This window comes from Musca autumnalis, unplaced genomic scaffold, assembly GCF_047663935.1.
Source record: "Musca autumnalis isolate F117 unplaced genomic scaffold, ASM4766393v1 scaffold_611, whole genome shotgun sequence".
Classification (NCBI taxonomy): Eukaryota; Metazoa; Arthropoda; class Insecta; order Diptera; family Muscidae; genus Musca; species Musca autumnalis.
The window spans coordinates 20,990-36,386 of NW_027412213.1; the positions used below are offsets into that span (position 1 = coordinate 20,990).

General features: G+C 37.2%; 1 protein-coding gene across 1 annotated transcript; it reads right to left on the reverse strand.

Annotated features, from left to right (window-relative positions):
- Positions 1-1,328: 1,328 nt before the first annotated feature.
- Positions 1,329-9,523, reverse strand: LOC141388148 (uncharacterized). The gene is made up of 3 exons (XM_073958187.1): positions 9,051-9,523; positions 8,573-8,673; positions 1,329-2,483 (listed from the first exon to the last, which is right to left on the reverse strand). Exon 3 carries the CDS (start codon positions 2,479-2,481, stop codon positions 1,336-1,338), a length of 1,146 nt encoding a protein of 381 aa, XP_073814288.1. The 5' UTR covers positions 2,482-2,483; positions 8,573-8,673; positions 9,051-9,523; the 3' UTR covers positions 1,329-1,335.
- Positions 9,524-15,397: the final 5,874 nt, after the last annotated feature.

The following is a 15,397-nucleotide window of genomic DNA, read 5'->3' on the forward strand; positions in this document are numbered from 1 at the left end:
TTCAACAACCAAATTTGGTCATCCACCCTCACTCCACACACTGATCAGCAGTCGACTATCATTTGCCTTTAAACATGTGCAGTGAACAACTTGCATGAAGTCTGTGATCGCCAAAGATTTATGTAAACGGGAAAAAATAAGCAAAAAACCTCCAAAAACAAAAAAAAAATATTTACAAATGTGTTAAACTATATTTAAAAGAAGTCACCTTTTGTGCACCATCTTATTTGGAGCGAGGAAAAAGTGTTTTGAAACCCCATAACTCCTTAGAGAGGAAGCAGAATCATTCCAATAAATTCCTAAAGTAAATTGGATGCCAGAAAACAGCAAGTAACATCAACAACAATCCCAGGGATAAATCATTCGAGAATTTGTGAATTTGCGATTTACAGTTGAAATTATTAGAAGGGCCAAGTACACTTCAGCCATACACAACCATTTTTACATACATACATCTTTAACATACATACATCTTTAACATACATACAAATTAATTTGCATACCGTAAAACAAATACTGGGTTGTGTACTTGACTGAAATGTTGATGATCAGTATCTGTAATCATTGGTAAGCGTTTTGATGTTAAGCGTGTTGCAGTTGATATGTTGCCAGACAGTTATGGGTACTGTTTACTTTCTTGCACTGAGTTTGATTGAATTTTAATTTGTCCGCATTTGGTTTAGTTTATTTGGTTTAACATATTACCTTTTACTTTTATAGGTTTTTTCTTTGCCTTTGCTTGTTAATTAAAGTCTTTTAATTTTCAATTTCAATAAATGTTTATTTTATTTGAGTTTTATTTAAACAATTCAAAATATATTTCACTTATTTGTCTTTTAAATTCTTCAGTAATTTTATTTTTAACATAGAAATAGTTTTTGTTTATGAATTCAAAGGTCTTTTTTTAGTTCTTGTCGATTTTTTATTATCCGTGTTTATGACTTTTCACTGCTTTCAGAAAAAACTTTGCCTCAACTTGTTTCAATAATCAAAGAGCGACTGACTTACTTCTTCTCTACTGCCTGTTGATGAAGGTCAGTAGAAGAAGTCGTAAACAAAAAAACAACAACAACAACCATGGTTAGGCATAAGGGCGGTTGTGTGTGAACGTCAGTGAGAAGTCATAAATAGGCAAAAGAAATAAAAGAAATTAATAATTCTAATGAGAAAAGGGAATGTGCAATAAATAGGTCAAGTTTGCAGATCAGCTGTATATGAGACATTTCACTGCAAACTTGACTTATTTAGCGATAAAAATGTAGTACATGAATTAATACAATATGGTATATTATAATGTGGTTCAATCATTGAACATTCTGCCCCCTCAGTGTGACTTCACCAGATGTTTCCGATGCCACCGATAAAAGTGTACCCGAGTGCAGTTTGATGGGCTATGACGTTTGGTAAATCGGTCTCCAGCGATCCATTTCGGTAGAGGGCTTTGTAGAGGTCTGCTGCTAATTCCACTTCGATAGCTGCATTACACCGAGGATCTGGATCAGCGAGAGTATCAGGGGTGAAATCTGTAGTGGGATCATCGGGAATAGGAAAGGCGTAAGGCTTCTTGGGAAGGTCATTAGTTAGTATGGCACGAATTTCTCGTTTCCACTGGGTGTGTGGAAGTCGATGAGCGATTACGAATTTCGCGAACCGAGCCTCATTATAAACAAACGTTTCCAGGTTCAGTTCGGTTTGAAGACGGACAGCAACACGGGATACGGTAGCATTAAAGTTTAGGCTTGCCCGACAGATATGCCACATATTCTCAAAGCCGGGTATAGAAATCCGTATTTGTGCCGTTGGGATGAAAACCTTTGACCAAGCGAATGGAACGCTTGGTCTCGGTGTTAATTTAAATTTGCTATCATCCAGGATATCATGTGGGGAAGTTCGTGAAGCTAGTGGCCGTACAGCTGATGAAGACCGTGCTACTATGGGCCGTTGTTGGGAGCGATGTGCTGACACGGATCGTCTCATTGTTGACTGCTGATGGGATCTTTTCGTTGATGGAGAACGTTTGGATGATTGTTTATCGTGAGATCGTTTGGATGATGAAGAACGGTCAGGGGATGGTTGTTGTTGAGGTCGTTGTGGAGAGACATGACGAGCAGGTGATACTTTCTGTTTGTTGCGTTTGGAAGATGGAGAACGTTGGGAGCTCGAATGTCGTTGTTGCCGTTGCTGAGGCCGACTTTGTCGTTCATTGTCTAAATCTTTTATTAGCGTTGCATAGTGAATCAATGAGTTGTGCTTTTCGTAGCATATTTGGCAGCTAAACTTGGTCGGACAATTTGCTCGTGTGTGAGATCGGGCCAAGCAATTAGCGCAATAGGAAAATTGGCAGACGACATCAAACCTTTGATCATGGTTAAGACTGCGAAAGACGTCACACGTTTTAAGAGGGTGGTCCTTTTGGCATAGGCCACATGAATATTTCCATCCTGCTGGTCTGATGTCCTTTTTCAAGTCAATAGGTGCCATATCTGCAAAATACGAAAATTAGTAATTGTGAAGGTGGGGGAAAATTAATGTAATGAAGTGGCAGACAATTATTCGGAGAGTAGAGGAATTAGTTTAGTAATTGGGCGTCGTACAACTCCGTTTGATGTCCTGAGGTCTACAACTCTAATGTTTTGGTCTGGTCCTGGACATAAATTAACTATTCGGCCTAACTTCCATTCATTTTGAGGTACCCGTTCATCTGTGATTATTACTAAGTCGTTTAGTCGCACGTTGTCTTGTTGTCTTTTCCACTTATAGCGGCGATGTAACTCCTTCAAGTACTCAGTTTTCCACCGTTGACATAACATCTGAGACAAAATCTTTAAGCGTTTCCAACGATTACTTATTGACAAGTTTTCATCTGACATGTCCGGTTCCGCTGGCGTCAGCAAGGGTGAGCCGATGAGGAAGTGTCCAGGCGTGAGAGGAGACAGGTCGTTTGGATCGTCACTAATAGGAGAAAGCGGTCTAGAATTTAGACAAGACTCAATACGCGTCAAGATCGTGGAGAACTCCTCAAAGGTAAAAGTCATATTAGGGACCATTTTCTTGAGGTGCATTTTAAATGATTTTACACCGGCCTCCCAAAGTCCCCCCATATGCGGAGCGCCTGGAGGAATGAAGGTCCAATCCAGATTTTGATACGAGTACTGGTGTGTGAGGTCATGTTGAATTTGCCGGAACAATTCTAGTCGGTCTTTCTTCAGCATCTCCACTGCACCAGTAAAGTTTGTACCATTGTCGGAGAACATTTTTGCTGGACACCCACGTCTTGCTATGAACCTGGTAAAGGCAGCTAGAAATGCTTGCGTGGTGAGGTCGCTGGTGACTTCCAGATGTACCGCTTTTGTCGAAAAGCATATAAATATGCAGGCATAGCCTTTGGTGATAAGGCATGCACGTCCTGTGAAGTTTCGTATACTAAAAGGTCCCGCGAAGTCAACTCCGGTGTTCAAAAAGGGCCGGGTGAACTGAGTACGCTCTGGAGGCAATGACGACATTATTTGGGTTTGAGTATGTTTTCTATACAGGATGCATGGTTTACATTGATGTATGACCATTTTCACAAGGGGTTTAAGTCGAAAAATCCAAAATTCAGATCGCAGGATGCGGATCATGAGCTGATTTCCTCCATGAAGTGTGTATTTGTGGGTGTGTTCGACAAGTAAACGGGCAAGTCGAGAATGATGTGGTATTAGGATAGGATGTCGTTCGTTAGCGGTTAACATAGGGGAATTATTAAGTCGTCCGTTTGACCTCATTATTCCTTGGGCATCAATAAATGGATTTAACGTCAACAATGGGCTTTTGTTGGACAGTTTTTGTTGTCGAGAAAGTAGGGTGTACTCTTCTCGAAAATAGTGAGATTGGGTAAGTAGGATTGCTTTAGATTTACCAATTTGAACTTCTTCGAAGAGGAGGTCATTGGAGGAGGCTTCACGTCGAAGTTTGCGTATTATTCGTATGGTTCTAGCGACGTATGCAAATGAGCGATATGCTTTTGATAAAGTCGAAAAATTATTTAGGGGATCTGTTTTTTGGAGATCTGTAGTCGAACTAGTTACAAACGCCTTGATTTTCTTTTGTTCCAAGCTGGTATCAACAACTTGTTGAGTTTGTGGCCAACAATTGGTTGGTTCTCGAAGCCATGCAGGTCCATGCCACCATAACTCGTTGACTTGTAAGTCGCTGGAAGAACATCCTCTTGTGGCGATATCTGCGGGGTTATCTGCCGAATCTACGTGGCTCCAATTTGATGTACCCACTTTGTCCGTGATGTCCGACACCCGATTGCCAACGAAGTTGTTCCAGGCGCACGGTGGTTTCTTAAGCCAGGCTAGGACAATAGTTGAGTCTGTCCAAAAAAATATGCTGTATTGTCCCAGATTGAGATGTGGTATGATTGAGGAGGTCAATTTTGCCAGTAAAACGGCTCCACACAACTCCAACCTAGGAAGTGAGATCTTCTTTATAGGAGCGACTCGAGTTTTCGCAACTAGGAGATGTGTGTGTACATTATTGTTGTCTTCAAGTCTGATAAACAAAGTCGCTGCATATGCCTTTTCGGAGGAGTCGCAGAATCCATGAAAAGTGATGTTACAAGTTGGAGTAAACTGAATCCATCTTGACACTTTCTGATTTTGGATGTCGGAACAACTCCTTAGGAAGTTCTCCCAAGCGACCGAAGTCAAAGGCTTGAGTTTTTCGTCCCACCCGACTTTATCAAGCCATATTTGTTGCATTGTGAGTTTGGCCATAATGATTATTGGTGCTAGCCACCCACAAGGGTCAAAGAATCGCGCAGTTATTGAGAGTACTTCTCTTTTTGTGAATGTCGATTTAAATTGTATTTCAGGCTGAGGAATTGAAAATGAGTCACTGCTGATATTCCATTTAATACCTAAAGTCTTTGTAACCAAGTTTTCAGACAGGTGAAGACAATCATCAGATAAAAGGTTTTCTTGAGGCAAGTCATTTATGATTGCGGGATTATTCGAACTCCACTTTCTGAGGTCAAATCCAGCGGAAGCTAATGCGCTGTTGAGTTGATTTTTAGACGCCACAGCTTCTTCAATTGTGTGCCCACCAGCTAAGACGTCATCTACGTACATATTGTTCCGTAATATTTGCGAGGCTAAAGGGTGAGTATGTTTAATGTCCTCGGACAACTGAATCAAAGTCCTAATTGCCAAGAATGGGGCGCAATTGACTCCAAAGGTAACTGTCAGGAGTTCAAAGTCTTCTATAGGTCCATTTGTTGATTCACGGAACAAGATTCGTTGGTATCTGCTCTGAGAAGGATTTACTAAAATCTGCCGGTACATTTTAGTGATGTCGGCATTGTATACGTATTTATAGAACCTCCACTTTAAGGTTTGAAGTAAGAGGTCTTGTTGAAGGACAGGCCCTGGGTACAGAATGTCGTTCAGACTCTTTTTATTATCTGAAGGAGATGAGGCATTGAATACGACTCTTAGTTTGGTGGTCACCCGATCTGGCTTTATCACCGCATGGTGTGGTAGGTAAAAATTAGGTCCATTGTTAATGTTCCCTTTTAAAACCTTCCTCATGTGGCCTAAGTCCAAATATTCCTTGATGGTTTTATCGTATAAGTCTTTGATTTCGGGTTTTTTGCTGAGCATTTTTTCCATGCGAAGAAACTGAGCCATTGCAATGTGCCTTGAATGTCCAATTTCCTTATTTTCCTTGAAAGGAAGCTCCACTATATACCTCCCAGAGGGGGTTCTTGAAGTTGTAGACTTGTATAAGTCTTCACAAAAAATGTCTTCTTTGGATCGCAAAGTCTCACTTGGCGTATCCTCCACCTCCCAGAATTGTGTGAGGAGATTATCTAACGCAACTGCGTTAAGTAGTGAGACTGGTCTGGATGACTGGGTTGATCGCTCAACTGGTCCCCCCACAATCCACCCAAAGACAGTTTTTTGTGTCAATAAGGAGCCATGGGAGCGCATCGGAACCGCAAAGTCAAAAATGTTGGGACAAATGTCGAGGCCAATGAGAATGTCAATTGGTCTGCTCTTGTAGAAGAGTGGGTCAGCAAGTGGATGTTCTAAGTCAGAATAATTGTCGATGACTATATTCTGAGGTGGCAGGTTGAAAGACAGTGTCTTAAGAACAGGGGCCCATACGTCTAAAGTGAAATCAGGAGTAAACCGCGAGCGAAGTGAGAAAAGGCAAGCTTGTGTTGAGGTTTCCGTCACTGCCGGGTTTAGTCCTGAAACGTGAACGAGATGGCGTTTTGTAGGAAGTCGAAGGAGATTTTTCAACTTTTCTGAAATGAAGGTCGATTGGGAGCCGGAATCGATGATTGCGCGGGCTTCATATTTCAGACCATTAGATTCCACCTCGACTAAAGCTGTAAAGAGCAAGGTCTCTTCCGATTTTGAATAAGGCATATTCTCATCGCGAAGAGTAAGTGAGGTAAGGTGGTTGAACTCCGTACTAGGTGTGGACTGTATTGTTGTGACAAGTGCTTGGGCACTTGTGCTAGGTTGTACATCATATTGCTGCTCAGGAGGGGTTTGAGTTCCACCACCTTTATGCAATAGTGTATGATGTCGGAGGCTGCAATGTTTGCAATTAAATTTACTTTTGCACTCACTAACTCCGTGGTCAGTTAAGAGGCAATTATAGCAAGTCTTTGTGTTTTTAACAATATGAATGCGATCGTTGACTTGTTTCGCTAAAAAATTAGGGCAGTTTCTCAGTAGATGCTCTTCTGTACAATATTGACATTTTAAGTCTACTGTTTTGGCTGACGAGGTAAATTTCCCTTTTGAGTAGTGAGCGACATTTGTTTGAAACGAATTAATATTTCTCTCTCTGTAAGGTCGTGCATTTTCTTTATGGGATTGAAGTGGTTTGAAATTCGATGGTTGAATATTTCCTACCGATTCTAAGGTCTTAAATTTTTGTGTAAGAAAATAATCAAAGTCAATCCATTGTGGAATGGTTGAGCTGTCATCTAATGTACTTTCAAAGTCCTGGAGGTATCTTCGGGGCAACTTTTGAGAACATAGATAGATGAGAATTGGATCCCATGTGGTTATGTCGATACTTAATGTCTTTAACGTCTCAAGGCAACCGGTTATTGACCGCTGTAATGACTTCAGTGAGGAACTTGAGTCTAGAGTTACCGAGGGTAGATTGAATAAGGTCTTCAGCTGCTCGTTTACTTGCATGCGCTTATTTTCGTACCTATCGGTGAGGTTTTTCCACGCGAGGTCAAAGCCGTCATGCGTAAGAGGGATATGAGCTATTATGTCCCTGGCTTCACCCCCGGTCTTCTGATTAAGATGGTATAACTTTTCGACTTTGCTAATATTTGGATTGTCTAAGTAGATTGCTGAAAAAAAATCCCTGAACGTCGGCCAGGTTTTGTAGGTGCCGTAAAAGGTGTCCGTGTCACATGGAGGAAGTTTAATCGAGTAACGGGTGGAGTTATCTATGGCAGTTTGTTTCATCTGTTCTGCTTTTTTGTTGGTCAGAACTTCTATTTCTGCGTTAATTGAACCCAATGTAGATTTATAGGTTGTGATGGCAGTCCTAAAAGTTGAGCGTAACTTCTTCAGGTCAATGGGTGTTTCTCCCTCCTTTGCTTGATAGTCCCGGCACTCCTCATAACAACGGTTTACATGCTTCCAGATATGGTCTAGATGGATTCGAAGGGCTTCCAAAGCGTGAACATTGTCCTCGGCTTTGCTGCCGACATGAAGTTCACTAAAATCGATTAGGTCGTTGTAGGTGTTTGTAAACTTTTGTGTGACGTCCATAATTGGGGAAATAACCGGAAAATTGCACAGATGTTCGAAAGGAAAAAAACCGAAATAGACCAAAAAGTCTCCAAAAAATACCTTAATTCCCAGCAACAGCAATCACAATGAAAATGAGAGTTCTCGAAGTCTTTTTCTCTCTACAAAAAATAGTTAAATGGTCGAGCAGAGTGACGACTAGCTTTGCAACGACACAAAATTGTCAATGTATGCCGATCTCCCAGAGTCCAAAAATGCTGTTTGTAAATGTCCAGAGAATATATCGCGAGTATGAAAAATAACCACCTCGTAAGTTATGTTCTCGAAAGGTAAGCTATGTAAAAAATCGACCAAATTCGCAGAAAATGTCCAAATTGGTATAGTATAAAGGCGGGGAGTATTTCGAATACTAGGCACAGAATTTTTACAACAACACAATTTTTACAAGTGCTGGTAAGCGTATGTGTGTTTGGCTAAATTTTCCAAAAGGTCGGAAGTTTTGTAATGCTACAGCAATTTGAAGTATAATTTTTCAAATTTCATATAAACAGTTTACAAAGTCAAATTAATGTTGATTTGTGTATTAAATATAGCTGAAGTGCTGATTACTACATGAATTTCCAAATTCCGGTGACAAAAAAGATCCCCGGTAATGATAAAATTTTTCGAGGTCCGGCAACTCTTAAGTCAAGAAACACACAAAAAATTCGTGTTATAGACTCTTAGGTCTCTCTCCCTCTCGATATTTATTTTTTGTTTTTCAAATATGCATGTATGTGTGAAGTGTTGGTACTTACTCTTTGCTGTTCTTCTGTTCGTCTAGTGTTGTTGTTGATGTTCGTGCTCGTTTGTGGATGGATTTGGAGGTCGCTGCACTTTTTCAATTTTGTTTTGAGGTCTTAAATGAGAAGAGAAATTCCTTTTTGTTGATGTTAAGTTTTGACGAAATATATCCCGTTAGAAGTAACGGCAATTTTTGTTTAACTTTGTTAAAATGTCTGAGCTCCAAAAAATTCTTTTTGGGAAACAGTTTATGTTTATAAAATATTCTTATTTTGCGAACAGCGTGTACATTTGTGTTTTTTATTCGAATCAGTTTTGTTTCACAATTGTTGTTTTTAACGTTTAAAGTCACTATATTTTTGTAGGTCAATTTTTTCCTTTAAAAACACAATACGGCTCGATTCAGGACCATATGTTTACTTTCTTGCACTGAGTTTGATTGAATTTTAATTTGTCCGCATTTGGTTTAGTTTATTTGGTTTAACATATTACCTTTTACTTTTATAGGTTTTTTCTTTGCCTTTGCTTGTTAATTAAAGTCTTTTAATTTTCAATTTCAATAAATGTTTATTTTATTTGAGTTTTATTTAAACAATTCAAAATATATTTCACTTATTTGTCTTTTAAATTCTTCAGTAATTTTATTTTTAACATAGAAATAGTTTTTGTTTATGAATTCAAAGGTCTTTTTTTAGTTCTTGTCGATTTTTTATTATCCGTGTTTATGACTTTTCACTGCTTTCAGAAAAAACTTTGCCTCAACTTGTTTCAATAATCAAAGAGCGACTGACTTACTTCTTCTCTACTGCCTGTTGATGAAGGTCAGTAGAAGAAGTCGTAAACAAAAAAACAACAACAACAACCATGGTTAGGCATAAGGGCGGTTGTGTGTGAACGTCAGTGAGAAGTCATAAATAGGCAAAAGAAATAAAAGAAATTAATAATTCTAATGAGAAAAGGGAATGTGCAATAAATAGGTCAAGTTTGCAGATCAGCTGTATATGAGACATTTCACTGCAAACTTGACTTATTTAGCGATAAAAATGTAGTACATGAATTAATACAATATGGTATATTATAATGTGGTTCAATCATTGAACAGGTACTTTACACGATATGTATTTTACATATGGGTTGTCACTTTGCGTATACATTTTGTATATAAAAAGTGACAACCCATATGTAAAATACATATCGTGTAAAGTACCCATTAGCAACATTTCTCAGAACACGCACACTCAAATTCTCACTGTTAATTAGGGGTGAGCACGCCTGTGTGCTAGCACACAGGTAAATTGTGAAAACGTACTCTAAGTTTTTTTGTGAACCATAAACAATTATAAGTTTATGAAATTTTTTATTTATATTTTTTAATAATTTGCATTGTGAACGATTTTAGACAACATTAATGTTTAAAAAATGTTGAAATAAGTAATGAAACATCAAGAAAAATTAAATATAAATTCTCTCTTAAATTTGCCTCTCTCTCGATTTTGCTCAGCTCTGCTGTTAATGGATATAAAACAACACACTCTCTCTCACAACTATCAACACCAGCAACAATTCTCAACGAAAGGCCTTTCGACGAGGGAACTGCAACCAAACAAATAAGTAAGTGAGAACTTTGAAATTCTTTTTTTTGGTATCATCTCTTTATAATATTATGGTAAAAGTCTGAATTTGAGAATATCTTGATTGTACATATCCATCGACATTTTGTATTAGTATCTATCTGCACACGTTCTATATTAAAGTGGGTACCATACCTTACGATAATTTTTTTTTCTCACATATAAATCTTTATCATTTTTCATTTATGTAATTTTTATTGAATATTGAACCTGATTATATTACATTTTTCCCAATGTGGATCTCTCAGGGTTCACTATTTTTAGTGTACATGCCACATAGGTTAGCTAGTGTAATACTGGTCGATCTAAGCATTGACTATTTCGATTAAGTTTTAGCGTTAGAATTTTAAGAATGATAATGTTACAAATTGAATTTAGTGATAATAAAATTGTCTCATTGATCATGGAGTAAACTACTTTAACTGTTTGTTTTCATCGCAAAGTAAGGTTGTTAGGTTAGTGTGGAATTTGGGATCACAGTTCATAGCCATATTTCTCAGGAATAAATTTATTGTGATCAGGTTGGGTGGGCATGTCGGATGCATAAACAGCTAGTCATCCTGGCCGAATGAAGCGTACCGCAAAGAAAGACTTCTTATGATATTCTATCCCTTTTCCAACCAACTTGAGCACGTAACTTTAAAGTAATACCAAATGTAGCTGAAGAAACGGCACTAAAGTGTAGAACTCACCGCTTTATGACGAGCGATAAGGCCGGTTTTCGACGTGCTTCACTTATTTAAAGTGCTGTAACACCATCTTCTTCTGATCTATGACCTTGTATGCTACATATACTTCTTGAGAAAATAGCCTGAAAGTTTAAAAAAAACCCCTATGACACCATGTGTAGTGGTTGGAGCGCAACATAATTCTCGAACGGATATGCCGATTCCGTCTAAAATTTAGCCTTCGTAATATTGTGCCCAAACTTAGTTTAAGTTCGAATATAAACCATATCGGTTCACCCCTTCAGGTACCTCCCCCACAAAACTGTTAAACTTTAATCCTAATCAACATTTTTGTTGGTTCATACGCCCAAAATTTTGAAACCCACTAAATACATAAGTTGTTCGGGAAAAAAGTGTTTCAATTTACACAGGCTGAGGGTATATCTCTGTTGGTAAAGCCGACGGATACTTTTTTACTTGTTTTGAAAGAGATCAACATTTTTTAAAATCTTAGCAAACTAAACTTATCATTAGCAACTTATCACTTATCAAAAATAAGGGTTCTGTGGAACGCAAAAATTTGCGAATTATATTATTATATTTTTCTATAAGAAGACTTTGTGGTCTGCAATAAGAAAATCTTGTGGACTTCTACAAGAAGACGTTGTTGTCTTCTAAAAACAGACCTTACTGTCTTCTAAACAAGATCTGGTGGCTTTCTGTAAGAATATCTGTTGGTATTCTATAAGAAGATCTGATAAGATATAAGAGTTTTTGAAGTCTTTTATAAGTAGGCCTGGTGGTCCTAAAGTTGAAGTTCTGGTGCTATTCTACAAGATAATCTGGTCGTCTTATATAAGAAGACCAACTGGTCTTATAAAAGAGGACTTACTAGACTTCTATAATGAGATCTACTTTTCTTCTTTATAAGGATCTACTGGTCTCCTAAAAAGACCTACTTCCCTTCTACGAGAAAACATACGAGTCATCTGTTATAAACCATAGCGGTCTTTTTTAGGAAGACTCGCTTCCTCTTCCATAAGAAGACCTTCTTGTCTTCTATAAGAAAACCTACAGTTTTTTTATAAAAATAACAAATGTCTTTTATAATAAGACCAACTAATCATCTTTATGTAGACCTACTATTCTTCTATAAGAAGCCCTAAGATAACACTTTAGCCTTCTATAAGAAAACCTATTGGTATTCTGTAAGAGGATCTAGTGGTCTTCTATAAGAAGACCTACCTGTCGAACAGTATACGTCCAAGAGAAGTCCTACTTTTCATCTATAAAAAACATACTGGTCATCCATTTGAAATCTTACCGGTTTATTTAGGAACACTCTTAGAGGACCTAATAAACCAACTAGTCTCATGCTAGAAGACCTACTGAGCTACGGGTCTTTTTTAAGGCGATCTACTTGTCTTCTGTAAGCAGACCTATTGGTTTCCTATAAGAATACCGTAAGGTCTGCTGGTCTTCTATTAGGGCCTTCTGAATACCAAGATGTTATCCATAAAAGGCTCGTATATTATCTACAGTAAGTCTCTCTGAGGCTTTCTGTAAGCCTTTACGAACTTAAACTCAACACATATTATACAGTATACTATTCAGTTCCACCCTAAGGTAAATAAAGTGATTTATAAAATGTGTAACTTAAAATTCCTATATCGACTCATGTCATTGGAGTGTTAATGTCATGTGTGTGTGGGTGGCCGGCCTTCTTCTCATCTTACATGTTATGGCAAATGTTGGGCGAAGAATGTTATCAACTTTTTTTAATTGCAAACCAACCACACTCATACATATAAAGGAGATTTATGTTTGTTGTTGTACAAGAAAGTCATAGAAATAAATAATAAATTTTAAAAGAAAGAAGATCTGTCACAAAGATAAACAATACCCACACTCTCTCTGAGGTGGAATGTTAAGACAGTTGGAAGGAGAAAAAAAAACTAGCATTGGTATGTGAAAAACCTTACAATACTCATTTTAAATATGGAATATAGGATTTTGTATAGTGGACTGAAATATCCTAGGAATGGATTTCCATAATAAACTCTGCAGAAATTTATTAACAGAACAAAATATTAAAAGTAAAATAATTATTTCGGAAAATATCCGAAGACAGTCGCGGAAAATTCTACCATTGGGATACTTTTATTGGACATTCTTTCCATAGCAGTATTCAAACTTGTATTTATACTGCCAGTATTCAAATTTGTTTCATTATCTCAATTTTCAACATAAATTTGCTACAATCATCATCCACACAAATTTGATATTTCATACACCAATAGATATGAATGGCATAATTAGAGAATGAAAACACATATTTTTGATACCATATTGTACAGAAGTATTTTTGTTTTGTTTTGAAAATCCATCCATACGCAAACTGAAACAAAAAGATATTAGCATAAAGATAATTTCATATTTATACAAAATAAATGAAAATTATTTTGGCGCTTTGTGGCGTAGAGCTGCAAACTTGTATTGACTTTGGTGGTAACTTTTTTGCTTTTGTGATTTCCCAAAATTATAAATACAATAAAGATGTGTTATGTTAAGGGGTAATGATGTTGCGAGTGGGGTATGATAAGTAGGTATCTTATTACATAAAAGAGCTTAGTGATAAGTGAGTGATTGACAGTCAAATCATCGCCCACAAAAAACGGCTGAAGCTAGAAACTTAACATTTTCAGTGTGGGTTGCTGTTGGTGTTTAAGGGTGCGATAAGGCTGGGTTTTTGGAAATTCGAACTGGAAGGGTACGAAAAGTACTAAAAGATACTAAATATGGCACCCTTTGTGTTAGGCAAACGGGAAGAGCTAGAATTCTGAAATGAGGGTCACTGATGGATATTTAGAAAGGTTTACCAAAGGGTTTTTGGAAATTCGATCTCTAAGTGTACGAAAAGTACTAAAAGTTACCAAATTTAGTGCCAATTGTACATTTTGAACGAATATAGCTAGAATCTTGGAATTTGGTATGAAAATCTAGGTTGGGAAGTGGTATATATAAAGGATATGGTTTGGGAAATTCGTACTCATTTGAACGAAAAGTACTAAATGGTACTAAATATAGTTCAATTTTGATTTGTGCTAACGGATAGAGCTGGAAACTTGAAATTTGGAATTAAGATTTATGTTGAATTGTAGGATTGAGATATGAGGGTGGTTTTGGAAAATCGTACTTATGTGTACGAATCGTACTAAATGGTACTAAATTTGGTACAATTTGGATTTGGGTGTACGAATAGAGCTGGAAAACTGAAATTTGGAATTAAGATTATTGTTGGAGTATAGGATTAAGGTAGTTTTGGAAATTCGTACTTAAGTGTACGAAAAGAACCAAATAGTTCTAAATTTGGTAAAATTTGGATTAGGGTGAACGGATAGGGCTAGAATCCTGAAATTTAGCATACGATTGTTGTTGGAGTATGGGAGACTCGAGTAATGGAAATTCGTACTTATGTGTACGAAAAGTACTAAATGGTACTAAATTTGATACAATTTGGATTTGGGTGAACCCATAGAGCTGAAAACTCGAAATTTTAGAATAATGATTACTGTTGAAGTGTAGGATTGAGTTAAGGAGACAGCTTTGGAAATTCGTACTTATGTGTACGAAAAGTACTAAATGGTACTAAATTTGGTACAAATTGGATTTAGGTGAAGCGGTAGAGCTGGAAACCTGAAATTTGGAATTAAGATTACTGTCGAAGTCTAGGATTGAGATATAAAGATGGTTTTGGAAATTCGTACCTATGTGTACCAAAAGTACTAAATGGTTCTAAATTTGGTACGATTTTGGTTTTGTAGAACGGATGGAGTTGAAATCCTCACATTTAGAATATAGATTACTGTTGGAGTGTGGGATTGAGATATTTGTACTTAAAAGGTACTAAATTTGGTACTATTTTATTGAACGGGTAGAGATGGAATTCTGAAATTTGGAAATAAGATTACTGTTGGAGTATAGGACTGAGGTAGTTTTGGAAATTCGTACTTATTGTGTTACAAAAGTACTAAATGGTTTGGAAGTGGTGCACACAACGAGATATAATTCTGAAATATAGAATTAAGATTACTGTTGGAATGGAAGATTGAGATACATAGTTATTGGTATTAGGGTTGGTGTTGGTTTCAGATATGGATGTGGTTGTGGATATACATACCATAAGTGTACGAAAATTACTAAATGGCACAGAAGTTGGTTCAAATTGTTCTTGTGTAGAGGTAAAGCTGAAAGGTAGAGCTGATATTGTGAAATACGTATAAGGTTATCGGTTGACATTTAGAGTGGAGATAAGGATGAGGATTTGGAAATTTTTTACTTATGTATACCAAAAGTACTAAATACTATTATAACTGGTTTTGGGAGAACGTATAGAGCTGTAAATGAGTATCGCGGTTGGGATATATTTTTGTATATTGGGGTGTAATTTTTGAAATTTATACCTATTATAAGTACTGAAATTGGTACCGCTTTAGTGTTACATGAGGGGATATATTTGTATTAGGATCTGTGTTGGTAG

Bases quoted from the DNA above. Each gene is read 5' to 3' on its own strand.
- LOC141388148 (XM_073958187.1), bottom strand. From the start codon at position 2,481: ATGGCACCTATTGACTTGAAAAAGGACATCAGACCAGCAGGATGGAAA.